This window comes from Chlorocebus sabaeus, chromosome 11, assembly GCF_047675955.1.
Source record: "Chlorocebus sabaeus isolate Y175 chromosome 11, mChlSab1.0.hap1, whole genome shotgun sequence".
Classification (NCBI taxonomy): domain Eukaryota; kingdom Metazoa; phylum Chordata; class Mammalia; order Primates; family Cercopithecidae; genus Chlorocebus; species Chlorocebus sabaeus.
In genome coordinates this window covers 78,729,929-78,745,471 of record NC_132914.1, presented here as the reverse complement: position 1 = coordinate 78,745,471, position 15,543 = coordinate 78,729,929, and the positions used below count along the sequence as shown (strand labels likewise).

Sequence of the window (15,543 nt, the reverse complement as noted above, 5' to 3'; positions counted from 1 at the left end):
TCCAGATTAAATTTTTCATTTTGCCTACAACATCATATATATTTAAGTGCTTCATTAGAAGATGCTTATTTTTCATTTCTTTTGAAATTCTTTCTCCTTCTGCTTCCCACTCAGATTTTAGGGCTATATTGTATTCTATAAAGAGTATATACTTAATAAATCAATATTTACTCATGTAAAACTATAAAGCTGTCAGTAACTGGTGGAGAACTTATCATGAATTTTAAAGAATGTTTACTATCCCATCAGTCTTAACTGGTATATTTGAAATATAGCGTGTTTTTCTAGCTATGTCATGTTAACCTAAAAAAAAAAGAAAAAATTCATTTCCTCTTCTCCTTACCACATCTCAGAGAGAATCTTCTAATGGTGAAGTTATTTTCTATTTTTCTTCGAAACTATATATATGTATATTTATGTACGTATATTTGTATATATGTGTGTATATATACATATATGATATATGATATGCATATATACATAAATATATTTATTTATATATATAAATATATTTATGTATATATGCATATCATATATTTCAAAATGTTAACAACTAGAAGAGAGGACTTAAAATGTTCCTACTACATAGAATCAAGAAATGTTCAAGGTGATGGATATCCTAAATGCCCTGATTTATTACATATTCCATGCATGTAACAAAATATCATATGTGTGTGTGTATATATATGTATATACATTTATACATATATACATGATTGGATTATTACATGTTCCATGAATGTAACAAAATATCACATGTATATATATTTGTATATACATATATACATAAATATGTGAATATATTTTTGTATATGAAATATATGAAATATTCATATATTGTGTATATATGTATTTATGCTTATATATTTATATATGTATTTATGTTTATATATTTATGTATATATCTATTTATGTTTATATGTATTTATGTATATATATTCATGTATTTATGTATATATGTATTTACATATATTTATATATATGCACACATGCATATATTAATTGAATAATCTGCAATAAACTCAATAAATTTATTACTAATTGGGTAATCTTCAGTAGTCAACTTGCCGTTCACTTTTTTTGGTATCCCTGTGGGAAATTGAATAAATTGATCTTTTTTAATATAAAATTTAAAATTTTAGAACTTTAAGGAAAAGTTTTAATTTTTTAATTTTCTGTAATAAAGATGTTTGGAGAAACAATACTTGTCGGTATCTAATGTACTTGTCGGTATCTAAAGATACTTGTTGGTATCTAATGTAAGGTTGTTGCTATTTCTTAATGTGGCATTCGAGTGGTTTGGAAAATATAATTAAAAGCTATTACTTTTATGGTAAAGCACCGTAAAAGTTTCAGATAAAAGTACAGGCTATATGTAATATTAAGTATTCATGAGTATGTTAGAATGAAATTTGGAAATTACGCTGAGCCAGAGATGATTACTGTGTAGATAGTTCAGAACAGATGATACATTTATCTTGCTTCATGTTAATCTTCAACTAATGTGATATGGAAGTAAATAATAGTTGTCAGCTTTGTTGTGATTTTGATGAATTTTAAGTGCTTTGGTAATTAATTCTCATAGTGTATTCTTTGCAGGCTGAGATGCTGCCTATATTTATAACACTCATATATTCACTGAAGACTTAGATTTGATGATGTGTGAAAATGAATCTGAGGAACAAATTTGAAAATCTGGCTTTGCTTGTTTTTTATGACCTGTCTGATTTAATGAAGTGGCTAATAGCACAGATTGCTAATGCTTTCTTCCTAGATGTTACCTTGTGTTATATTCTGGTTTTATTTAGAAAAGGTAGATATATACACAGTTACAACAAAGGCAGGATGGATAAGGAGTTTGCCAAGTTATAGCAAGTGAAATTTTCACACAATTCCTAAAAATGAAAGAAAATAAATTCCTGTAAATTTTCCTGTCTTCTATGATGAATATCTTCTTTCTCCTGAACTTTCATTTCCTCATATAAAGCAACACATGTCATAAAAGAGATCTCAGTCTCCTTTAGTTTGAAACACTCTCACTAGTTTGTGTGTGTGTGTGTGTGTGTGTGTGTGTGTGTTTGCTGGGGGGTCGTTCTGTCTTAAGAATTTTTTTCTTTCCTTCCTTGCCAAGGTAGTATGTAGAAGGAGAGAGAAATGTATGTATTTTTGTGTTATTGAGTTAGATGTTCTTCATTTTAGGTGTCTCAACCTGATCTCATGGCACCTGCTACAGTGAGATTCTGCCTTTCAGGATATTGAGCATCATGACCTAGTGTCCACTGAGATATGGTGGGTACCATCTTGTCTTTCAAGTGTTGTCTGAAATCCACTGCTGGTGACTGTAGATCTGGCCTTTGCCAATAATCAAGAGTTCCCAGACTCTGGAACCCACTTTTCCTGAACCCAGTCCTCTTGAAGTCCACCAGCATTCTCAGAACTTCTTGTGCATACTCTTTGCCGTCCATTGCCCTGAAAATTTCAATTACACATTTAATACTCTAAGCTGTAGTGTACAAGACCATCTGAGGCTGCTCTCATGTCCACTCAACTAGGCAACCTTTCACCCAATATAGGCTATTTTGCTATATTGAGACATATATATGTATATACCATTATAATGCAAGATGATCCAAGATGATCCAAGATCTTTACTATAAGTTCAAATTTATTATTCACATATTTGAAACCTTCTTGTTTCATGGTGGCCATAGCACCTGCTAAAATGGGAACTTCTCTGAAGACATTGGAACTTGCCAGGACTATACTAAGGGAAGCAGGAGACCTCCCCCTAATTATCCATTTCTCCAATCAACCTGAATCTTTCAAACTACTCCATCTTCTCCAGCCCCAGAATTTCAGTACTGAGTAGGGAGCATGCCATTTGCATATCATCTCTACTCTCTTTTTTCTCATCTTCTTGCTTCTCTCCTCTACTTCTGAAACAGTTCTTGGGTGGCAGTTATTTTATCTGCTCTCACTTCTGACTTCATGAACTGTCTTCTCCGCTTTGGTTCTTGATGTATATAAAGTGTGCTTGGGTTGTTTCTAGAAAAGTTCTTTCCCTCTTGAAAGCGTGCCTTGCTATGAATTTCTGAGTCAAATTTGAAACTCAAAGTTTAACAGTAAATTATTAGTCTTTAGGGTCCCTCATAATAATTTTTAAAAGAATAAAAAGTAAAAAGAAACCAATATTCTTTTTTTTTTTTTTTTTTTTGAGACGGAGAATCGCTCTGTCGCCCAGGCTGGAGTGCAGTGGCGCGATCTCAGCTCACTGCAAGCTCCGCCTCCCGGGTTTACGCCATTCTCCTGCCTCAGCCTCCCGAGTAGCTGGGACTACAGGCGCCCGCCACCTCGCCCGGCTAGTGTTTTGTATTTTTTAGTAGAGACGGGGTTTCACCGTGTTAGCCAGGATGGTCTCGATCTCCTGACCTCGTGATCCGCCCGCCTCGGCCTCCCAAAGTGCTGGGATTACAGGTGTGAGCCACCGCGCCCGGCCACCAATATTATTTTCAAGAGAGAAAATGCATTAATAGTGTTTCAAAATATTTTTCCTGATACATAATATTTGTATATCTTTATGGAGTACATGTGATATTTTGTTATATGCAAGGAACGTGTAATAATCAAATCAGGGCATTTAGGATATCCATCACCTTGAGCATTTCTTGATTTTATGTAGTGGGAACATTTTAAGTCCTCTTTTCTAGTTAACATTTTGAAATATATGATACATTTTTGTTAACTATAGTAATCGTCACCTTACTCTGCTATGGACTTTTAGAACTTATTCTATCTACCTCTATATTTGTACCCATTAATCCTCTCTTTATCTCCCTCTTTTTACACACGCACCCTTCCCAGCTTCGGGTAACTACCATTCTACTCTCAACCTCCATGAGAGGAAAATTTTAGTTCACACACATGAGTGAGAACATGCAATATTTGCCTTTCAGTGCCTTGCTTATTTCACTTAACATAATGACCTACATTTTCATCCATGTTGCTGTAAATGACAGGATTTCATGATTTTATGGTGAAATTATATTCTATTGTATATATATAAAACATATTCTTTACCCATTCCTTTTTTTTAATTTTGATAAAAAAATCTAGCAAGGGAGTGATAATTTAAAGACAAATATGATATTATTGTGCAAATTTAGTAGGATGGGACAGTGACAGGAAATATATATATATTTCCTGATAATTTCACAAATTATCACAGATAGATAGATAGATAGATACATAGATAGATAGATTTGTGAGTTTAGAAACCATTATAATCAAAGAGGATTTTTGCTATAACATTGATAAGTTCTAATTCATTGTTCACATATTCATAACTATAGAACTATTTCTCATTCAATTTTTGCACCCAAATTCAGTTTCTGCCCTCCAAAATTCACAAATTTTCAAAGGTGTAAAATTTCAAGTTGTGGAAAATTACTGCAGAAAATCTGTAACTCAGTATAATCTACCAGCACCTAATTTGGCATAAAGTTTAGATCTTCTAGGTTGTGCTTTTTTAAATAACCTAGGCCTAAAGAATAGGATAAGAAAGGAATTGAATATACAAGCTATTTAAAAATATATGCATAAATTTGATAAATTCTACAATCGTAATCTTTGGAGAATGTGAGTACCTTTATAGGATATCCTTTTATACTAAACTGTTGTGATGTCATCCTTTTATATTAAAACATTGTGATGTCATTTGTAACCATTATTCAATACCTAATACTGAATTGAACCAATACCTAACAATCAATTGAACCATAATTCAATTCATTATTGAAGTGACCATTACTTCAATACCTAAATGCATTTTGAACATTTTATCCAATGCCCTTTCCATCATGGTTAAACATTTCATTTTATTAAATCCCTTCCTTCTACCAAGATATTGGTAACACTGGATATGAAACTGAGCTCTGAAACTTTACTCAGAAAGTTAAATGCCCCTCACCAACATTATGATACAAAGTTGCACTGTCAGCTACGTTTTGGCCAAAACCCAAATACATGAGAAACACATTACTAACAAAAAATATATATATTAAATGATATTTGTTAAATGGAGTTGCCTTCTTGGTTGAGATAAGGGGGATTTTATTCTATCAGTGAAAAACTGCTTCAGTTAATATGTTGAGGGGGGAAATGCAAATAATAATTTTAAAAACATTTTTAGGCACTCTGCTTAAGAGAAGGAGGTTATGGCATGAGGAAAACAAAGAGACAAGCAAGAGTCATAGCTCTTGCTTTAAAAATAAAATGGGAATCAGGATAAATTTAATCATAATAAAAAGAATTCACTGCGAATATCTAAAATTCTGCAAATGGGATAGATTGTAATCAGAAACAGTTATGCGTCTGGTAACTGAAAATATTAAAGGAGAAGCTAAAAAATTTTCTTTTGTAGGTAGAGTAAAAGAAATTTCTAACTGTATAGTATTTTATCTATATCATTAATGGTTCTTTGCATTTTCTACCCAGAGACTTTTTGTTTGCAAGCAACGGAACCCATGTAAACTAAATCAAGAACAGACAGTGAATTGTAAAGCTTTGAAGGGCCTCACAAAATCCAAGAATGGTAGTGAAGGGACTACTTGACCTCATGGCAACTGGCAAGATTTTGGGAGCTGAGCTGCTCTGATAGACTCTCAGGGACTATATGATTTTCATCTCACTTTCCTTTTTTCTCTCTGCTCTGCCCTGTCCTCCTATTTCCACAAATAGACTGAGTCATCAGCCTGCATAAATCTGAAAATGTCCACCCCACAACCCAAGGGTGCATAATCTTCCAGCTGCAAAGTCTACAGCCTACTAGTGAGAATTTTTAAATCTCTAATTTGACTGGATTTGCTCATCTGTTAAAGCCAGGCCACCCAAGTCAAAAGTTTTCTGTATAACAAATGTCACAGCTGCTTTTATTTCCAAAGACAATTTTTGATCCAAGTAACTGTGGCCAAAGGTTGTGGTTTGGGGTTGCAGCCATGGATTGCATTGAGATCATGCTGACCTTTTAGGAACTGAGCAGCTCATTTATCAAAAAATGGGTCCATTATATTTATTTTCTAATTAACATCAAATTAATTTGAAATTATTTCCACAAGTGATTTAATAAACCTTGCTCTTTGAATTTCTCATTTTCGGATTCTACTGTCCTCAGTATTACTTACTAGTACCATTATTATTAAAACCTTTGAGTTCATCTCTTCGCCTTCAGTCCTACTCCATTCAAGGGTACCTTACCTGTGTTACTCTCTTGTTTAAAGAAATAAAATAATATTTAAAACCTTCTCATTACCCTTAGAAGAAAATTTATCCTTTAAATATTCTGCAAAGTTCCTGGGACAGTAGACCCTGTCTTCCTTTCTAACTCATATCTTGCAATATCCTCACCTGCCAGTATCTCAATCAGCCTTATCACTTGTTGGTGATTAGTTATCTTCTTCCTCATGATTGTTTTGTTTTGTTCTTTGTAAGCTGACTAAGTGTGATCTATTTATAGCCTAGGGGATTCTTCATTTTTAGTCAGCATTCCACATAAGCTTTAATTCACCCAGAAAGTCCTCTGTGATCTTTTGATGTTGGGTTTTGTTTCCTTTTTTTTGCATGTGTGATTTCATGGTACACTCCATTTATACTATTATCATGCTTCTACTCTAGTAATTTAATTATCTCTGTCTTCCACCATTCTTTAGTTTTCTGAAGGGCAGGGACATTATCATTCATCTCAAATATGCAGTGTCACATTGAATTCTAGACACAGTACAAGTAACTACTTAATAGGTATTTTTGGATGAATAAATTCTGTGCTATTTATGCCAATTTGATTTACTGGCATGGCTTATATTCACTGGGTGTTAGTAAACTGATTGCAAAGTAATTCAAGTTATTGCATTGAAATTATTTTTGTAACTCAGACCAAAGAATTGAAACTTCCTACATCTTAAATGTATAAAAGTTTAAGTGTACATTAAAAAATTTGTAATGATATTGTCTGTCAAACAACTTAGACAATTAAAAGAGAAATCAGATGACTTAATATATTGAAATCTGAGTTTTCTTAACTATGTAAATACTGCATACAAACATAAGATTTCTGCTTAAAGTCACAATTCTAAATCATTTTAAATTTCGATCACAAGCCTGACTTCTATCTCTAATAAGGACAGAATGTCTAAAACATTGCAAATAATACATAATATTCCAAATATGCAGAGATTTCTTTTTAAACACAGATATTAATATAATGTGGTTCTTTTTTTTCTCTTTTTTATCCTCCTCAGTTTTCTCTGGGCTTATCCAGGCTTACTATTTACTGTGTACTACTAAGGAGACTGTACCCTTTTCAGCGGATGTGCTGGCTTTTCAACTGGCTTTTCAACTGGAGATTGCAGATGAGCAGGAGTTGAATAGCTGTGGACATTCTGAGTGGTTTTTCTGTTCCTTCCAGTTGCCACACTGAGCCCCCTTCTAAAATAATAAATTTGAACAATTTTTTAAAAAGTTACTCTACTGGGTCTTGCAGTTCACAAATTCCAGGTCTATTCACAAAGCTTAAATTCCCGACCTAGGCTATTACATCACTTGATTGGATCTTGCATTTCTTTGGCTCTTAGGAGAGGGCATCTGTCACCTTCTGACAGATAGAATTCTGACAGAATTCTGCCTTCTTTTTAAATTTTTTCCTATTTTGAAGCTCCAAATTTTCAGGATACTAAAATTGTATTCATTTTTTTTTTTTCTGAATATCTGTCAAATTTTTGCTTAACTCCATAGTAGTCAGCAAAATTTTCTGTAAAGAGCCAGACAGTTGATATTTTGAGCTTTGGGAGATCATAGAGTCTCTGTCAGCTACCCACCTCTGCTCTTGTGGCTCAAAGGCAGCGACAGACAATGCATGAAAGACTGGGTGGTCATGGCTGTGTTCCAATAAAACAACTTTATGGACACTGAAAGTTGAATTTGATATAATTTTTATAAGTCATGTAATATTCTCTGAAAGTTCTTTTTCTTCTTATTTTAGTTTATAACATTGTATGTGTTGGTCTACATAGTTTTTTTTTTTTTAACTTTTATTTTAAGTTCAGGGGTACATGTGCAGGTTTGTTACACAGATAAACTTGTGCCATGAGGTTTTTTTGTACAGATTATTCCACTACCAAGGTATTAAGCCTAGTATCCATTAGTTATTTTTCCTTATCCTCTCCCACCTCTCACACTTTGCCCTCCAGTAGCCCCAGTGTGTGTTGTTCTCCTCCATGTGGACCATTTAAAAGTATAAAAAAACATTTTTAGCACCTGGACCATACAACAAGTAGTCAGCTGTATTTGACCAGAGGAGCTGGAGTTAGCCAACCCCCATTGGAAAATTACAATTTCTAAAAGCATTCAGCTGACATTGAATAAAAAATGGCCTTGCTTGCCTTTGTATTTTTAGTGCCTGGAGCAATCCTGGTATATGGATCTTTCTTTCTCTCTCTCTGTCTCTCTGTCTCTCTCTCTCTCTCTCTCCCCGCCCCCTTACTTTTTGTATATGTTTCTCTCCCTCTCTCCCTGCCTCTCTCTCTCTTTCTCTCTCTCTCTATTTACTTGGAATAAATATACAGCTTATAGTCTCCTTGGGAGGTTATTTCTTCCTGGTGGACTATTGGATTGGGTTTTTCTTCACTCATAGAGATTGAAAATAGCAGAAAAATAAAAATTCAAGAAAATTAAGATATTACTTTATCACTTGATGCTGAAAAAGTAAATAAAATATAAGCAAATAGACACAGGTGTCTTTGCTTGACTAGAGAAATCTATGATGACTTCGTTTTTATACTTCATGGCTTGTATCTTTATGTAACACAGAAAACTACTTATTTTTATAGTATTTTCTTTGTTTAATGTTGTCTATTAAAATAAGAATAGTTCTCTTGTGGGTTGTCAGTTTCATCTTTTCTCTGACCCATTGACTCTGAGAAAGTGTGTCTTTCTTGATTCCAGATGAAGTCTTGCTAGTTGCATGAATGAGTTACAAATTAAGATGTTTGATATAAGCTTTTATTTCTTCTTCTAAAATTGGGTCTCTAGCTACAGTGCATTAATTTTAGAAAAATAATCTCATATTAGAATATGATACATTTTACTGACACTAAAAATGTCATAATTGTCTCTTTTCATTGCTGTTAATCTATTTTTTGTACTCATTGATTTCTATGTAATTGTAGAGTGCTCAATGACTGTTTTATACATAAAATATAATTTTCTGTTGTTTTTCATGCTGCTGATTCTGTTGTGTGGGTGAGCACTGCAGTCCCATGATTCTGAGAAAAATAAAGCTTGGCTTTAGCACATTTTCTCTACTGCTGATTATAGCGATAATTATTCTGATGTTGCTATGGAAATGCTTTTCACAACACATTTGTAGATTGTTTCTAGTATTGGTGTTATTTTTCTTTTTTAAAAAATAATTAATTTATTTATTTTTTATTATACTTTAAGTTCTAGGGCACATGTGCACAATGTGCATGTTTGTTACGTATGTATACATGTGCCATGTTGGTGTGCTGCACCCATTAACTCGTCATTTATTTTTCTGTGTATTTATTGGTAAATAAATTTATAAACTGGTGAACTTAAATTATATTTTGTGGTCATAGAAAATCATAAAGCATTGCTGCTTAGGGATGAACACATGTACTCAGTAATTTGAATGGAAAGCCAATTCTATTGTCAGGCACTCCTTTTATTTCCCCTCATATCTAGAAATTAGTTGTATTTGCCTGATTCCACTCATAAATCAGCCAGGTTTGAAATAAATTCAGTCTCTAGACTATATAAAGTGAGTATGGATTTTTTTTTCAGTAGAAAGCTGATACTTTATCTAATTCTATTCTGGAACTTGGAATCCTGTGTCTTTTACCTAATCATTTGGTTGAGCTTCTAAATTCCTGTTACCCATATCACTATCTGAGTTCTTGATTTCTCTCAATTGACCTGCCTGCTTCAAGATGTACCCTGAGATCCTCTGTCTACTGTTGGTGACTCCCCTAATTTTTGCTCACTTGATCAATGGCACTCTCTCATTCATTCAAGGAATACGGAATATCTGCTAAGGGGTAGGTACTATTCTAGGAACTGAAATAATAAGGTGAATAGAATAAAAAGAAACTCTCTTTCATGGAACTTACATTCTAGGAGGAGTGATTGGTGGTGATTATAAATGTTGTGTTAGTTCGTTCAGGCTGCTACAACAAAATACCATAAACGGAGTAGCTTATAAACAACAGAAGTTTATTTCTCACAGTTCTGGAAGCTAGGAAGTCCAAGATCAAAGTGTCAGCTGATTTGGTATCTGGTGAAAGCCTAGCAGATTTTCATTCATAGGTGGTGCCTTGTGTCCTTATATGATGCAGGCAAGAAGCAGGCTCTCTCAGGACTCCTGTAACGTCACTAAACCCTTCTGACATCATCTAATTACCTTCCAAATACTCCACGCCCTAATACCGTCACATTAGGTGATAGAGTTCCAACATATGAATTTGGGGGGATATAAGAATTCAGTCCATCAGAAATATATAATAAATAAACTGTAATTAAATAAGTATTAAGCACTAAAGAAAAAAATAAAGCAGGAAACACTGAAAGTATGAGGGAAGGCCTACCTGAGAAGGTTCCATTTGGACACAAACTCAGAAAAGGAAGTGAAGAAGGAACTATGCATATATTTGAGTAGCGGGAGGGGACCTTGCTAAGATTTGTCAGAAGGCTTTGAAAGAGACTAAGAAAAGTGGAAGTCAATACAATGAAGAGACAACTTCTTCAAATAATTTTACTCTAAACGGAAGCATAAAATGGAGCTACCCAGGGTGTATATAGTAGGAGTAAATACCTAGTGTTAGAAAATGGAAGATGAGAATATTAGTAACATGTTTTCTTAGGATGATTGAAGTTGTAGCATGATGAGAATGGTACAGGAAAGAGAGAAAAGTAATGATGCATCAGATGCCCAATGCTGGTTTCTTGGTCTGTTTCTACATCTTACTTTTACAGTGCTGACACTTACTAAAGTGAAATATTGATTAGCCAAATTCTTGCAGGCAAAGATAATGACATGTTTCAAAGACTAAATTAAGACACAAATATTTTTATTGTATCATTGGCATGGATTTTGCAAAATTAATCCCCCTTGCCATCACCACTTTACAATTATATGAAGTTCCCACCATCTTGGTATTGGTATTATGCCACCCTATTGGTTCTAATCAAAGGCTAATTTAAATTCTCCCAGAGAATAATTCTGTCTTTTAACTTTTAAGTCATACCCTCAGCTAGAAGCATAGGTACAAATCTGTTATGAGAATTCTAATATATGAGTAACTGTATCTACCAATTAAAATAGATATTAATGATATGCAAACTAAACCTACTCAGAACCACTGGGTATTGAGGAGCTAGAGATAGATATTAAGCAAAAATGTTAAATATTTTAAAAATTTATTGCTTCTGTCTTTATAAATCAACATTAATCTAAAAAAATCATACTTTTCTATTTCCATAATCATGAAATGTGAAGATGTATTAACAAAATTGTCCATTCAGCTATTTGACATCTTGTGAATAATTAAATGACCAAATGTTTGCTTTATACCAATCCTAGTGATTCTTTGATAATATAGTTTTAGAAATGGCTTCACTTAGGACTATATGTTAAAGCTGCAGAATCCCAACTAAAACTGGCTTTAAACAGTAAAGACATTTACTGGTGACTCAAGTCCAGAAATAAGACAGGGTTCAGCAGTGGTGGTACAGGTCTTCAATCATGTCATCAAAAACACAATTGATTTTGTTTCCCTGCTCTTCAGTTCATGGTATTATTTCCATCCCCAAACAGGCAAAACTCAAAGCCACAGGTTGCCTTGCATTAGCAATCAGTGCCACATGCATCCTTATTCTCAGCTATCAGGAAAAAGATGACTCTGTTTCTGGCATTCCAAGTAAGAGATTCACTGAAGTCACATCCCTATGCTGATGTTTGAGATTAGGGAAATAAAAAAATACTGTCTCAAGCTAAAAGAGTTGTCTGAAGGTAGGCAATTAATTGGCTTTCCTTAAATTATCAGGGGTGCATGTAAAAGGCTAAATACCTAGTCTAATATCTAAGTACTTGGAAAGGAAAAAAGGACCCATCAATGTCCACTATTGAGACCTGAGACCTGGATTTTTAATAAGGATTTTTTGATTTTCCGATTTTACTTTTGTTTTTAACCAATGACTAGATTACTTAGACAAGAATAGTTGGAAAATGTATAAGAATTTTGTTATGTATCTATATGATTCTAGCCAAAAATAAAATATGTTCTGATTACTGAATTTAATAAATGAGATATAGTTCCTGCCTTTATGGAATTTGGAGTCTCACCACACATTTAGCAACTTAAAACAGCACGCATTATCACACAATTTCCCTGATTCAGGAATCTAGACACAATCTAGGTGAGTCTTCTGTTCAAAGTTTCAGAGGCCAGATCTGAGTTGTCATCTGGAGCTTAGAGCCCTCTTCCAAGCTCACAGGGTGGCTGCTAGAATTTAGGCCCTTTGATTGTAGTACTGAGACCCTCAGCTCTTAGGGGTCACCTACACTTTCCTTCAAGTTCAGCAGGAAAGTTTCCCTTACCTGCAGGGTGCTTCATATATTTTTCCAAAAAGGCTTTTCACCTGATTTAGTCAAACTCATCTAGAATAATATTCCTTTTGATTAACCCAAAAGCAAGTGATTTGGAACCTTCAATACATGTGCAAAAATCTTTGCACTTCTTCACCTTGGCTAGGAGAAAGTCACAAGTTCTGTAACACAAAAGGGTATGTATAGAAAGTGAACACCAGAGGAAAAAATACCAGTGTCTTGACCTTGTCCATAGGATCTATCCATCACAGGAGCCAAACTAACTCTATCTAAAAGGGTAGAGAATTGTTAAGGAAGGTGTCTTAGTCCATCTGGGATGTTATAACAAAATACCAAGAACAGGGTAACTTTTACACAGCAGAAATTTATTTCTCACAGTTTGGATGCTTAGAAATCTAAGATCAAGACACCCTCAAATTCAGTGTCTAGTAAGGGATTGCTTTCTGGTTCACAGATAGTTGTCTTTTTGCTGTAACTTCACATGGCAGCTTTAATGGGTAAGGAGTTTCAGACCTCTTTAATAAGGGCACTAGTCTCATTCATGAAAGATTTGCCCCGATCAGCTGATCATCTCACAAAGGCTTCCTTTCTTAATGCCATCACCTTGGAGATTAGGGTTTCAACATATGAATTTTAAGGGGATATATTTAGACCATTTCATTCTGCCCCTGTCCCCAAAAAAGCCATGTCCTTCTCAAATGTAAAATGCATTCATTTCTTTTCAATTGCCCCCAAAATTTTAACTGGTTCTAATATCAACTTAGAAGTCTAAAGTTCACGTCTCATCTAAATATTATCTAAATCAGATATGGGTGAGACTCAAGATATAATTCATTCCGAGGCAAATTTTTGTCCAGTTGTGAACCAGTGAAATTAAACAAGTTATGCGCTTCCAAAATATAATGGTGGGACAGGCAAGGAAAGACATTCCCACTGGAAAAGAAAGAAATAGGAAAGAAGAAATAAATGATAGGTTCTGAACAAGTCCAAAACATAAATGTTGTGGAAGAATCTTCTTTGACTCAGTTATCTGCCCTTGAAGTCCACTGGGGCAGAGGTCTCCTTCTGGACACACTGGGGTAGAGGCTCCATCTTCTCACCTTTACTGGGCAAATGGGCTTCAGGGCTCCAGGCAGCCCTGCTTGGTTTTGCTGGGTGCAGCCCACACCAGAGCTCTTCTGTGCTGGAATAGAACTCTGGTTGCTCTACCAGTCTATGGTCTTGAGGATAGAACTACCCCGATGGCTCCATTGGGCATTGACTCAATGGGGACTGTCTGAAGTGGCCCCACCCTCAAGGCAGCTCTCTTCTTGGGCACTGATGTTCTTCAGCACTTCCTTTCAAAACAAGGTTGTGGCAGTCACTCCCACAGCTTTGCTGGGGGCAGCAGAGGTATCATACAATGTATAATATGTGAGTTTGGTAGTGGAAAATAAGTGAGTTTTTTTAAGGCAGATAAAGAAGGGAAGGGCATCTAGGTAACTAGATGGTCCGAAGTCCTAAAAGTTTGGTTTTATTCTAAGAATTGTTCATTTTTCATATTTTTGGAAGATATGGAGAAACTGATGTTTCACTAACCATGGTAGTAGATGTAGAAAAAGCAAGACTGTGACCAAGGTTTAGCAGCTATTGGTGGGTTAATTTGAAATTAGCAAGAGGTATGGGGTGGAAAAGTTCAGTCTAAGCTCTTGTTAAGTTAGTAGAAAATTTTCATTTTCTAAGCATTCCTCACATTATAGAGGTAAGCTCTAGGTTTTTTTTGGCAACACAGTGCACAGATACCACCCCCAGGAATGAGAAGGGTAGTTCAGTGAAGATTTTATTACAGGGTTCTATTATTAAAAGCAATAATATTTCCTAGGGCATGCAGATGAAAAAAAAGGATGCAGTATTCAATAATTAATCATAGTTCAAATGTTCAAATGACAAAAATGTGCAAAGCGAGGTGCATGCATGACCATGAATATGAGTAGCAGAAGAGGTCGACGGTAAAGAACATTTATGTTGAAATACTTTTTTTTTTTTTTTTTAATCAGGAAGATACGTTTTGAAATGGGTCAACCATGTGAAGATTAAAACATCTCACAGAGATAAGAATATAGGGAGTTGTCAATTCTAAGAAAGATGTAGTTTGTTCAAGTGTCGTAGGAATAAGGAACTATTTACTAACTAGAAAAATGCTAACAAACTCCTGTGCCTATTGCATGTGAAGTCTATGGGACTGTGAGAGACTGGTTAACTGTTTAGCAAAACTGTTCTTCTTTCTTGCTGGGCACTTGGGTATAATGTATATCCCATCCTCCCTTTCTGTTAGGAGCAGCCACATGACAGATTTATCACCAATGAAATAGTGGCAAGAATAGCATACATCAGTTTCTGGCCTGGCCAAAAAATAATCTCATGTAATCCTCTGATAGATGAGTGTTGATCCTTTGAGCAAACTAGAAGCGACATGCTAAAGATGGTAGAACCTCCATCAGCCTGAGTCCTTGAGTAAGTGTGGGGAGAAAATTCCCCCAGTCCACTAATTAGAAAAACCTCTATTGAAATTTCAGGATTTATTTGTTACAGAAGCTACCGCTACCTTAACTAATACAGAATATTGTCTCTGTGAGTGAGGATCATAGGACAGTGATGCACTCTAAATAAAGTTTTTGCAGTCAAAGCAAGCTGGAGGAAACCATTCTGTGAAGAATCAAGGTTGATAAGAGAGTTATTTGTCATGGAAAAGGGCTTCTGAGGAAAAAATTCGATGCCAGGGAAGTGATTAGGTTGAAATTCGGTGAAATGAAGCACGGAATGTTAGTAGTAGTGCTGTAATTTTTACAAAGATGCATTTGCAGCAGTGTAGGATGAATTATAGCACT

The 15,543-nt window shown here is 34.7% G+C and overlaps 1 protein-coding gene across 19 annotated transcripts in view; it reads left to right on the top strand.

Moving 5' to 3' along the window:
- The window catches only part of PPFIA2 (PTPRF interacting protein alpha 2), a 508,377-nt gene that overhangs the window by 226,643 nt on the left and 266,191 nt on the right, over positions 1 to 15,543 (top strand). For 2 of the 19 annotated variants that reach the window (XM_073020976.1, XM_073020975.1), the window contains exon 2: positions 2,200 to 2,289. The exons of the other annotated variants lie outside the window; for them this stretch is intronic. In XM_073020976.1, coding sequence (XP_072877077.1) covers positions 2,287 to 2,289 — 3 coding nt within the window. In that variant the 5' untranslated portion in view covers positions 2,200 to 2,286. The remainder of the gene's footprint in view (positions 1 to 2,199; positions 2,290 to 15,543) is intronic. 19 annotated transcript variants of the gene reach the window in all.